The 13,479-nt window shown below is 43.0% G+C and overlaps 1 protein-coding gene across 1 annotated transcript in view; it reads right to left on the bottom strand.

Annotated features, from left to right (window-relative positions):
- The window catches only part of LOC111954519 (sodium/potassium-transporting ATPase subunit beta-1-interacting protein 2), a 180,629-nt gene that overhangs the window by 92,177 nt on the left and 74,973 nt on the right, over positions 1–13,479 (bottom strand). Inside the window, exon 2 of the mRNA XM_023974309.2 lies at positions 12,713–12,850. Coding sequence (XP_023830077.1) covers positions 12,713–12,850 — 138 coding nt within the window. The remainder of the gene's footprint in view (positions 1–12,712; positions 12,851–13,479) is intronic.

Below are 13,479 nucleotides of genomic sequence, written 5' to 3' on the forward strand. Positions count from 1 at the left end.
AATGGCTACAATGAGCACGTTTTGCAGAGCACAGCTTTTCGAAGCGGGGTTTGAAGCATGATACTGCAACTCTCAGCTCCTGCTCATGTTAGCTGGACCGGTACTGGTCTTCAGTGCAGCAACAAGCAGAGAAGCCAGTCTCACAAAAGATAAATGTTGCAAAGAAGAAGAATGCCATGGCCTCTGCCCTAAGAGGATACTGCCTCTACACTCAGCCAGAATTCACTCAGTGTCTGTGATGTGAACCTCAGTCTCAATGTGGAGTCAACGTCATATCAATGAACTGGTCCTCCTCTGCAGAGCTGAAACCAGTTGGAGCTGGTGCATTGAAAGGATCTCTCACCCACTCATATTGGGAACTGTTTCAGGAAGTACTTTTAAAGAATCCCATCAGTGATGAAATATGCTCCTTAATATATGGATCACTGAGTGGCATCATAGTCAGTAGTTCAACAAATTCATGCAGGTTCTCGAATGAATCAGTATTTCCTTCATCAAGTCGCCTGCCCCACATTGCAAGCTTTCGAGTGAAAGAGCTGATCTTGTCTGTGACCTGAGGGAGTGTTTATCTTTCCTTGAAGCTGTAGATTTAGTTCATTTAGCTTTCCAATATGTCACGCAGGTAGGCCATTTTGCCAGGAAGTTCCATCACTAAATTTTCTGCGAGGTCATACTGTGCTCCTGCTCCGAAAACATTCTTATCTGCTCTCTGAGCTCAAAACTCGGACAAGACTTTTCCGTGACAGCCACCTTGCTTCACTGTGAAACAGCACAGCTTGATGTTCAGCCCCATCTCCTCACAGATAGCAGAGAAGACTCTTGTTTTTAGTGGTCTGGTCTCTATAAAATTGACTACACCTACAATGTCAGTCATAACCTCACTATTCAGAGAAGGTGCCATGATGCAGTGCTTCTCTGTGTAAAACACAGTGTGTCCACTCAGCATTAGGTGAGCCTTTTGATGAGTGCCCAAAGTCTTTCTCATCCCTGCCATGGTCTGTGCACCATCACTGCAAACACCAATGCAGTTCTCCCACTTTAGCCCATTCTCATCAGAAGCAGTCCAGCATTTTGATAGCTCTTCAGCTGTGGCTCTGTCTCTGACATATTACAAAAAAGTAGATCCTCACACAGGGAGTTTGTCATGTCAAAACGTACATAAGCGATAAACAAAGAGTCTTTGTTGCTGTCAGTTGCTCATCGAACTGTAAGCAAAACGTTTGTCTTTGAGTTTATCTACCAGCTGTTCTTTAAGATCGTTAGCAATGTCATTTATACGTCTGGCGACAGTGTCATTGGACAGAGGGATAGTTTTTATTTTTGCAGCACTTGCGTCATCCAGCATGACAGAGACCATGTCTAATGCTGCAGGCAGTATCAGCTCCTCTGCTATGGAGTGTTTTTTTGTTTGTTGCACTGAGCAATTTGGTACGCCACCTTATATGATGCTAACAGTGCTCGCTGGTTTACTGAAGTAGCATTCACAAAGCGGGACGATTGTTGGCAATATTCGGCACGTTTTCGCTGAAAAAACTCAAGCGGCTTATCAGCGTGATTGGGGTGTAATGTCTTTACGTGACGCCTTAATTTATTTGGCTTCATGCTGTCAGCTGCCAACATTTTTAGACACAGTAAACATACCGGTCTTTCCTTGTCTCCCACCGTAGTCACAGTGAAGCCGAGCACTACATAGGCGTTGTCATATTTCCTCGTCTTAGCTTTCGGGAGACTTACGTTTGTCTCATTATCTCCGTCTCTCTCCGCCTTTCTTTTCATCCCTGTTAAATATTTTTCCATGGTGTCTCTTAAGGGTTTGTTATCTGCACTTCAAATCTCCTGCTCTGTGCTGTGTGCTCTTGTTCGGTGCAAAAAAACCCTACTCCCTGCGGCAAAAAAAAGMATGTTCCCCGTGGTYACACGGCATTGCTCCGAGCCCCCCCAGGGGGGCGCGCCCCACTATTTGAGAAGGACTGCGCTAGCGGAACGTGTGTCCTAGAAATGTTAAAAGAACAGAAATAGTAAACAGAAATACAGTGTAGACATTGTTAATGTTGTAAATGACTATTTAAGCTGGAAAAAGCWGATTTTTTTATGGAATATCTACATAGGCGTACAGAGGCCATTATCAGCAACCATCACTCCTGTGTTCCAATGGCACGTTGTGTTAGCTAATCCAAGGTTATCATTTTAAAAGGCTAATTGATCATTAAAAAAACCTAATGACCCTTTGCTATGAGACTCGAAATTGAGCTCAGGTGAATCCTGTTTCCATTGATGATCCTTCAGATGTTTCTACAACTTGGTTGAGTACACCTGTGGTAAATTCAGTTGATTGGACATGACTTGGAAAGGCACACACCTGTCTATTTAAGGCCCCACAGTTGACAGAGCACGTCACAGCAAAAACTAAGCCATGAGGTCGAAGGAATTGTCCGTAGAGCTCTGAGATAGGATTGTTTCGAGGCACAGATCTGGGGAAGGGTACCAAAACATTWATGCAACATTGAAGGACTCCAATAACACAGTGGCATCAATCATTCTCAATTTGAAGAAGTTTAGAACCAACAAGGCTCTTCCTAGAGCTGGCTGCACGGCCAAACTGAGCAAACAGGAGAGAAGGGCCTTGGTCAGGGAGCTGAACAAGAACCAGATGGTCACTCTGACAGAGCTCCAGAGTTCATCTGTGGAGATGGGAGAACCTTCCAGAAGGACAACCATCTCTGCAGCACTCCACCAATCAGTGGTCAGACGGATGCCACTCCTCTGTAAAAAGCATATGACAGCCCGCTTGGAGCTTGTCAAAAAGCACCGAAAGACTGAGAAACAAGATTCTCTGGYCTGATGAAACCAATATTGAACTCTTTGACCTGAATGCCAAGCGTCACAACTGGAGGAAACCTTGCACCATCTCTACGGTGAAGCATGGTGGTGGCAACATCATGCTGTGGGGATGTTTTTCAGCGGCATTGACTGGGAGACTAGTCAGGATCGAGGAAAAGATTAACGGTGCAAAGTACAGAGAGATCCTTGATTAAAACCTGCTCCAGAGCACTCAGGACCTCAGACTGGGGCGAAGGTTCRCCTTCCAACAGGACAACAACCCGAAGCACACAGCGAAGACAATGCTGGAGTGGCTTTGGGACAAGTCTCTGAATGTCCTTGAGTGGCCCAGCAAGAGCCCGGACTTGAACCCAATCTAACATCTCTGGAGAGACCTGAAAATTGCTTTGCAGGGACACTCTCCATCCAACCTGACAGACCTTGAGAGGATCCGTAGAGTAGAATGGGAGAAACTTCCCAAATACAGGTGTGCCGAGCTTGAAGCTTCATACCCAAGAAGACTCGAGGAGGTAATCACTGCCAAAGGTGCTTCAACAAAGTAATGAGTAAAGGGTCTGAATACTTATGTAAATGTGATATTTYAGTTATATTTTATAAATGTGCAAAAACTTCTACAAACCTCTTTTTGCTTTGTCATTATGGGGTATTGTGTGTAGATTGATGAGGGGAAAAATAATGTAATTCATGTTAGAATAAGGTTGTAATGTAACAAAATGTGGAAAAAGTAAAAGGGTCTGAATACTTTCCGAATGCATTGTATCTGTTTAATGCACATGATCRAGGACAAAAATCACTACAGGAGTCATTGGTGACACTAGTGGTATTTATTATCTATTTGTACTCCCACTGTATGTTGTATTGCATGACAGATAACTAAGAAAGATCTGATAAAACATCTCTGTAGATATCATGCAGATTTCTGTGCCCAGAGTGAACTGCCTCCTACTCAKTCCCAGTTGCTAATATATGCATATTAKTATTAGTATTGGATAGAAAACACTCTGAAGTTTCTAAAACTGTTTGAATGATGTCTGTGAGTATAACAGAACTCATATGGCAGGCAAAAACCTGAGAAAAAAATCAAACAGGAAGTGGGAAATCTGAGGTTTGTACTTTTTGAACTCACCCCTATCGAATACACAGTGGGATATGGGTTATTTTTCACTTCCCGAGGCTTCCACTAGATGTCAACCGTCTTTAGAATGTTGTTTCAGGCTTCTCGTGTGAAAGGGGGCCGGGAGCTGTTTGACTAAGGGGTCTGCCAGCAGCCTCGTTCTCGGTCAGGCGCGTTCACATGAGAGGTAAATCTCGTTCCATTGCTTTTCTACAGACAATGGAATTCTCTGGTTGGAACATTATAGAACATTTATGATAAAAACATGCTAAAGATTGATTCTATACTTAGTTTGACAAGTTTCTTCGACCTGTAATATAACTTTTTCAACGTTCCGTCCGACTGGACCAGATCGCGCTTTTGGATTTGTTTACCAAACGCCCTAACAAAAGAAGCTATTGGACATAAATGGGCATTAATGATGGACATTATCGAACAAAACAAGCTTTTATTGTGGAACTGCGACTCCTGGGAGTGCATTCTGATGAAGATCATCAAAGTTAAGTGAATATTTATAATGCTATTTATGAATAATGTTGACTACCCAAAATGGCGGATATTTCTCTGGCTGGTTTGGGCTCTGAGCGCCGTTCTCAGATTATGCTTTTTCCGTAACGTTTAAAAAAAAATCTGACACAGCGGTTGCATTAAGGAGAAGTTTATCTAAAGTTCCATGCATAACACTTGCATTTTCATCAACATTTATAATGAGTATTTCTGTGAATTCATGTGGCTCTCTGCAATATCACTGCATGTTTTGGAACTACTGAACGTAACACACCAATGTAAAATAAGTTTTTGGATATAAATATGAACTTTACCGAACAAAACATACATGTATTGTGTAACATGAAGTCCTATGAGTGTCATCTGATGAAGATCATCAAAGGTTAGTGATTAATTTATCTCGATTTGTGCTTTTTGTGACTCCTCTCTATGGCGGGAAAAATGGCTGGGTTTTTCTGTGAGTTGGTGGTGACCTAACATAATCGTTTGTGGAACTTTCGCTGTAAAGCATTTTTGAAATCAGACACGGTGGCTGGATTAACAAGAATTTTATCTTTAAAATGGTGCCTAATACTTGTATGTTTAAGAAATTTGATTTATGAGATTTCTGTTGATTTGTATTTGGCGCCCTGCAATTTCATTGGCTGTTGGCGAGGGGTTCCGCTAGCGGAACGGGGTTCCGCTAGCGGAACCCCAGTCCTAGACAGGGTAAAACTAATTTTTCAACCACTCCACACATTTCTTGTTAACAAACTATAGTTTTGGCAAGTCAGTTAGGACATCTACTTCATGCATGACACAAGTAATTCTTCCAACAATTGTTTACAGACAGATTATTTAACTTATAATTCACTGTATCACAATTCCAGTGGGTCAGAAGTTTACATACACTGAGTTGACTGTGCCTTTAAACAGCTTGGAAAATTCCAGAAAATGATGTCATGGCCTTAGAGGTTTCTGATAGGCTAATTGACATCATTTGAGTCAATTGGAGGTGTACCTGTGGATGTACTTCAAGGCCTCCCTTCAAACTCAGTGCATCTTTGCTTGACATCATGGGAAAATCATAAGAAATCAGCCAAGACCTGAAAAATTTGAGCCCTCCACAAGTCTGGTTCATCCTTGGGAGCAATTTCCAAACGCCTGAAGGTACCACGTTCATCTGTACAAACAATATTACGCAAGTATGAACACCATGGGACCACGCAGCCGTCATACCGCTCAGGAAGGAGACGCGTTCTCTCTCCTAGAGATGAACGTACTTTGGTGGGAATAGTGCAAATCAATCCCAGAACAACAGAAAAGGACCTTGTGAAGATGCTGGAAGAAACAGGTACAAAAGTATCTATATCCACAGTAAAACGAGTCCTATATCGACATAACCTGATAGGCCGCTCAGCAAGGAAGAAGCCACTGCTCCAAAACCGCCATAAAAAATCCAGACTACGGTTTGCAAGTGCACATGGGGATAAAGATCATACTTTTTGGAGAAATGTCCTTTGGTCTGAGGAAACGGAAATAGCCATAATGACCATCGTTATGTTTGGAGGAAAAAGGGGGAGACTTGCAAGCCGAGGAACACCATCCCAACCGTGAAGCACGGGGGTGGCAGCATCATGTTGTGGGGGTGCTTTGCTGCAGGAGAGACTGGTGCACTTCACAAAATAGATGCCATCATTAGGAAGGAAAATTATGTGGATATATTGAAGCAACATCTCAAGACTTCAGTCAGGAAGTTAAAGCTTGGTCGCAAATGGGTCTTCCAAATGGACAATGACCCCAAGCATATGTTCAAAGTTGTGGAAAATGGCTTAAGGACAACAAAGTCAAGGTATTGGAGTGGCCATCACAAAGCCCTGACCTCATCCTATAGAACATTTGTGGGCAGAACTTAAAAAGCGTGTGCGAGCAAGGAGGCCTACAAACCTGACTCAGTTACACCAGCTCTGTCAGGACGAATGGGCCAAAATTCACCCAACTTATTGTGGGAAGCTTGTGGAAGGCTACCCGAAACGTTTGACCCAAGTTAAACAATTTTAAAGGCAATGCTACCAAATACTTATTGAGTGTATGTAAACTTCTGACCCACTGGGAATGTGATGAAAGAAATAAAGGCTGAAATAAATCATTCCCTCTACTATTATTCTGACATTTCACATTCTTAAAATAAATCCTAACTGACCTAAGACAGGAATCTTTTTTTAAGGTGTACGTAAACTTCCGACTTCAACTGTACATGGTGACATGCAGTATTAATGGCTTGGAATTTTCTTTTAGGACTGATGCCCAACAGCATTCTGCTCTGATGGCACTGATGAAAATTTCATCAAAAGTGTATTACAGTGGCTTGGAAATACAATACATTTCTACCTTTTGTCATCGTTGTGATGTAACCAGATTGACTGTAGATGCAGTAAAACGTTAGCTAGCTAGTTAATATTGAGGGGAGACCAACAGATTTTAGCTAGCTAAAGTTATAATTTCTAGCTATTTTTGATGAACTTTGCTTACAAATAAAAACATTGCCATCTGTCTAAAGTAAATTTAACAACATGATAATGATGGCAAAGTTTTTTCCTACCAACTACACTGAACAAAAATATAAACGCAATATGTAAAGTGTTTGTCCCATGTTTCATGAGCTGAAATAAAAGATCCCACAAATGTTCCATACGCACAAAACGCTTATTTCTCTCAAATGTTGTGCACAAATTTGTTTACATCCCTGTTAGTGAGCATTTATTATTTGCCAAGATAATCCATTCCCCTTACATTTGTGGCATATCAAGAAGCTGAATAAACAGCATGATTATTACATAGGTGCACCTTGTGCTGAGGACAATAAAAGGCCACTCTAAAATGTGCAGTTTTATCACACAACATAATGCCACAGATGTCTTAAGTTTTGAGGTAGCGTGTAATTGTCATGCTGACAGCAGGACATTCCACCAGAGCTGCTAGGGACTAATGGGACTAATGGCACTAATGGCCTGTTCCTGGTGCTTCATTGGCCCTGATACCCACTCAGCCAAGGAAAATGGAACTACAAGTGGTGTGCTGCTGTTGTTATGACATCGTGCCAGAGAATTGAATGTTAATTTCTCTACCACAAGCCGCCTCAAACATCATTTTAGAGAATTTGGCAGTACGTCCAACCAGCCTCACAACCACAGACCATGTGTAACCACGCCAGCCCAGGACCTACACGTCCGGCTTCTTCACCTGCGGGATCGTTCGAGACCAGCCACCCGGGAAGCTGATGAAACTGTGGGTTTGCACAACCAAATAATTTCTGCACAAATTGTCAGAAACTGTCTCAGGGAAGCTCATATGCATGCTCGTCGTCCTCACCAGGGTCTTGTCCTGACTGCAGTTTGGCGTCGTAACTGACTACAGTGGGCAAATGCTCACCTTCGACGGCCACTGGCACACTGAAGAAGTGTGCTCTTCATGGATAAATCGCGGTTTCAACTGTACCGGACAGATGGCACACAGCATGTATGTCGTCGTGTAGGCGAGCGGTTTTCTGATGTCAACGTTGTGAACAGAACGCCCCATGGTGGTGGTGGGATTATGGTATGGGCAGGCATAAACTACAGACAACGAACACAATTGCATTTTATAAATTGCAATTTGAATGCACAGTGACAAGATACTGAGGCCCATTGCTGCTCCATCGCCTCATGTTTCAGCATGATAATGCATGGCCCCATGTTGCAAGGATCTGTACACAATACTGACCGGTTTTCTTATTCACACCCCTATCTAAGGTATCTGTGACCAACAGATGCATATCTGTATTCCCAATCATGTGAAATCCATAGATTAGGGCCTAATGAATTCATTTCAATTCACTGATTTCCTTATATGAACTGTAACTCAGTAAAATCTTAGACATTATTGCATGTTGCATTTATATTTTTGTTCAGTTTATTTGTCTACTTTAGCAATGTCATCGACATGTTATGAATGTGTTAGGGTACACTTTTCCCCTTCACCTTTCTAAAATATATGTTTCCGGCTGAATTCACCAGACCATTGAGAGAGGGGGAGAGCCGCCACGGAGTAGGTTTTTACCATCTCTAAATCTGACACGTTGTCAGGACATTAGATCCAGAAGATGGGTACGTGTAGTGGAACCTCATTTGGCCCCTCTCCAGCTACTGGCAAGCGCATTTTTAAATGAGAATAAAAATGTATCTGCTCTGACAGCATTACCAAAATGGATATAAGCAAGAGTAATGCTGGACAGTAAGCCATTTATCTTCACAGGCATAGGAGGGGGTGAGGAGGGGTGTAAAGGTGATCAGCTTTATCTCTGCAGCATGACAGGGGCTCTCTCTGACGGCTGATTTGATGACCAAGTCCATCATAACATCGATATATCTCCTGAGCTCTCAGACAGGTCAAAATGCCTGGGTTTTAAATCTGCATATGTGGTTTTAGTGAAAGGCTGTCACTCATAACAAGGGATTTATTTCTGGTAGGAGAATCTTGAATTAAGGTTTATTCCTGCTCACTTTATCCCCATTCGGTGTAGGACATAGATTTAGCCTTGGCATCATATCAGTTAGAGGACCATACACTGAGTGTACAAAACATTAAGAAGACACCCCTTAATTATTTTGTCTTGCCCATTCACCCTCTGAATGGCACACATAAACTCAGCAAAAAAAGAAATGTCCTCTCACTGTCAACTGCGTTTATTTTCAGCAAACTGTGTGTAAATATTTGTGTACATATTTGTATGAACATTTGTATGAACATAACAAGATTCAACAACTGAGACATAAACTGAATAAGTTCCACAGACATGTGACTAACAGAAATGGAATAATGTGTCCTTGAACAAAGGGGGGGTCAAAATCAAAAGTAACAGTCAGTATCTGGTGTGGCCACCAGCTGCAATAAGTACTGCAGTGCATCTCCTCCTCATGGACTGCACCAGATTTGCCAGTTCTTGCTGTGAAATGTTACCCCACTCTTCCACCAAGGCACCTGCAAGTTCCCGGACATTTCCTGGGGGGAATGGCCCTAGCCCTCACCCTCCGATCCAACAGGTCCCAGATGTGCTCAATGGGATTGAGATTCGGACTCTTCGCTGGCCATGGCAGAACACTGACATTCCTGTCTTGCAGGAAATCACGCACAGAATGAGCAGTATGGCTGGTGGCATTGTCATGCTGGAGGGTCATGTCAGGATGAGCCTGCAGGAAGGGTACCACATGAGGGAGGAGGATGTCTTCTCTGTAACGCACAGCATTGAGATTGCCTGCAATGACAACAAGCCCAGTCCGATGATGCTGTGACACACCGCCCCAGACCATGACGGACCCTCCACCTCCAAATTGATCCCACTCCAAAGTACAGGCCTCGGTGTAATACTCATTCCTTCGGCGATAAACGGAAATCCGACCATCATCCCTGGTGAGACAAAACCGCGACTCGTCAGTGAAGAGCACTTTTTGCCAGTCCTGTCTGGTTCAGCGATGGTGGGTTTGTGCCCATAGGCGATGTTGTTGCCGATGATGTCTGGTGAGGACCTGCCTTACAACAAGCCTACAAGTCCTCAGTCCAGCCTCTCTCAGCCTATTGCGGACCTATCTTAGCACTGATGGAGGGATTGTGCGTTCCTGGTGTAACTCGGGCAGTTGTTGTTGCCATCCTGTACCTGTCCCGCAGGTGTGATGTTCAGATGTACCGATCCTGTGCAGGTGTTGGTACACGTGGTCTGCCACTGAGAGGACAATCCGCTGTCTGTCCTGTCTCCCTGTAGCGTTGTCTTAAGCGTCTCACAGTACGGACATTGCAATTTATTGCCCTTTGCAGCATGCCTAAGGCACGTTCGCGCAGATGAGCAGGGACACTGGGCATCTTCCTTTTGGTGTTTTTCAGAGTCAGTAGAAATGCCTCTTTAGTGTCCTAAGTTTTCATAACTGTGACCTTCATTTCCTACCGTCTGTAAGCTGCTAGTGTCTTAATGACCGTTCCACAGGTGCATGTTCATTAATTGTTTATAGCTCATTGAACAAGCATGGGAAACAGTGTTTAAACACTTTACAATGAAGATCTGTGAATAGCTGTAATAGCTACATTCAATTGGATAGTGCAGTTAGAATAACAAGAATTTAAGCTTTCTGCCCATATAAGACATGTCTATGTCCTGGGAATTTTCTTGTTATTTACAACGTCATGCTAATCACATTGGCGCATGTTAGCTCAACCGTCCCAGTATAGGGACACCGATCCCATAGAGCAGTGGTTCCCAAACTTTTTATAGTCCCGTACCCCTTCAAACATTCAACCTCCAGCTGTGTACCCCCTCTATAGCACCAGGATCAGCGCACTCTCAAATGTTGTTTTTTGCCATCATTGTAAGCCTGCCACACACACACACTATAAGATACATTTATTAAACATAAGAATGATTGTGAGTTTTTGTCACAACCCGGCTCGTGGGAAGTGACAAAGAGCTCTTACAGGACCAGGGCACCAATAATAATATAATAATAATCAATAATTTTGCTCTTTATTTAACAATCTTACATTTAAAACCTTATTTGTTCATCAAAAATTGTGAATAACTCACCACAGGTTAATGAAAAGGGTGTGCTTGAAAGGATGCACATAACTCTGCAATGTTGGGTGGAGAGAGTCTCAGTATTAAATAATTTTCCACACACAGTCTGTGGCTGTATTTAGTTTTCATGCTAGTGAGGGCAGAGAATCCACTCTCACATAGGTACGTTGTTGCCAATGGCATCAGTGTCTTAACAGCGCGATCTGCCAAGGCAGGATACTCTGAACGCAGCCCAGTCCAGAAATCTGGCAGTGGCTTATGATTCAATTCAATTTTCACAGAACTGCTTGTTGCATTTTCGGTGAGGCTCTCTTGTTCAGATATCGGTAAGTGAACTGGAGGCAGGGCATGAAAGGGATAACGAATCCAGTTGTTTGTGTCATCTGTTTCAGGAAAGTACCTGCGTAATTTGGCACTCAACTCACTCAGGTGCTTCGCTATATCACATTTGACATTGTCCGTAAGCTTGAGTTCATTTGCCCACAAAAAATCATATAATGATAGAAAGACCTGTGTTGTCCTTGTTAATGCAGACAAAGAGGAGCGCCAACGTCTTAATCATAGCCTCAATTTTGTCCCGCACATTGAATATAGTTGCGGAGAGTCTCTGTAATCCTAGATTCAGATGATTCAGGTGAGAAAAAACATCACCCAGATAGGCCAGTCGTGTGAGAAACTCGTCATCATGCAAGCAGTCAGACAAGTAAAAATTATGGTCAGTAAAGAAAACTTTAAGCTCGTCTCTCAATTGAAAAAAACGTGTCAATACTTTTCCCCTTGATAACCAGCACACTTCTGTATGTTGTAAAAGCCTTACATGGTCGCTGCCCATATCACTGCATAGTGCAGAACATACATGAGAGTTCAGGGGCCTTGCTTTAACAAAGTTAACCATTTTCACTGTAGTGTCCAAAACATCTTTCAAGCGGTCAGGCATTCCCTTGGCAGCAAGAGCCTCTCGGTGCATGCTGCTGTGTACCCAAGTGGCGTCGGGAGCAACTGCTTACACACACGTTACCACTCCACTATGTCTCCCTGTCATGGCTTTTGTGCCATCAGTACAGATACCAACATGAGCAGCAGCTACGTTTGGCTACATGCGGACCGTTAGTGGAATTCCCGCGAGAGAGTAACGGTTAATGTGATTGGATGTTAATTATTTGACTAAGCTACCTGTATTTCACATTGTGTTGTTTTAAAAAAAAAGTGAATCACATTTTTGTTTGGTGTACCCCCGACGGCATTGCACGTACCCCTGGGGGTACACGCAGTAGAGGTTAAAAATCATTCTCTAAACTGTCTCCTCCCTTTCATCTACACTGATTGAAGTGGATTTAACAAGTGACATCAATAACGCACCATAGCTTTCACCTAGGTCAGTCTATGCCACAGAAAGAGCAGGTGTTTTGTACACCCAGTGTATATTATTTTTCAGTATAGACACTTTAAATATCAATTCAAGTCATTAAATATTAACATGTGATAGTATCTTTTGTCCGTCTGTTCTCCCAGTTTAAGGAAAGCCTTTGAAAAACAGCATTATACACAACTGAAATCAAATGTGTGATAGGTGAGATGTATTATTTGCTTCATAACACCACTTTACATAAAAGCATTTTTCACTTTCCAAAGATATTAATGTATAGGAAATTAAAGAAGATATAACTCACCCCGGTTACGTATCTTGGTCTGAACTGTACAGTCCCAAAGAGCCCCAAGATGACTATGATGATGTGCACAAAGTTTGTGAGGATAGGAGCCCATTGGTACCCAAGGAAGTCAAATATTTGTCGTTCCAATATGCTGATCTGTAAGGAAAATCAAGAAAAATAAATTAACTTTAGTATCAGACAAAAACAATGTCATCTTGTGCTTATACACTGACTACATAGCTGGCTTTTTCATGAGGTTTACTACAAGATGCCTGTGTACAGTTGGGGGCCATTTTAACTTTTTATTGCTGAACTGCTGGAGGGTACCAGAGCCCTGAGAGATGTGTTAGAGTGATGTATCTCCAAGTTTATGCTGAAAGGGAGGGAGGACAGGGCATTCTGCTTGCACACCACACCAAGGGGCCGAGACTTCAGCCTCCTCTCTCTCCTCTTCCCAATCACACAACTGCCTCTAATTGCCCGGGAAGTGTAGAAATCCTCAGGGTCACGTCCCCATCCCCCTCGATCTTGGCCTCTGTGGAAAATTGAAGCTGGCAAGGCTAGACCCCTTTGCCCCGACCATTTGGATCTCAGTGTCTGATTGGACATGACACCAGTTGTTGATATGACTACCAGCCATGGCACTTCAAATGGCTGCGGTAAGGAGAGGGATCACAGTGTGTCCCAATGGTGTCGGAGCCAGATATCACTTCATAGCTCCAACGCTAATGGTTCCCAAATCCCCACTTGCCTTGCAACTACAGGAGGCTTTAACCTCAACTTCA

Source organism: Salvelinus sp. IW2-2015, linkage group LG28, assembly GCF_002910315.2.
Source record: "Salvelinus sp. IW2-2015 linkage group LG28, ASM291031v2, whole genome shotgun sequence".
Lineage (NCBI taxonomy): Eukaryota > Metazoa > Chordata > Actinopteri > Salmoniformes > Salmonidae > Salvelinus > Salvelinus sp. IW2-2015.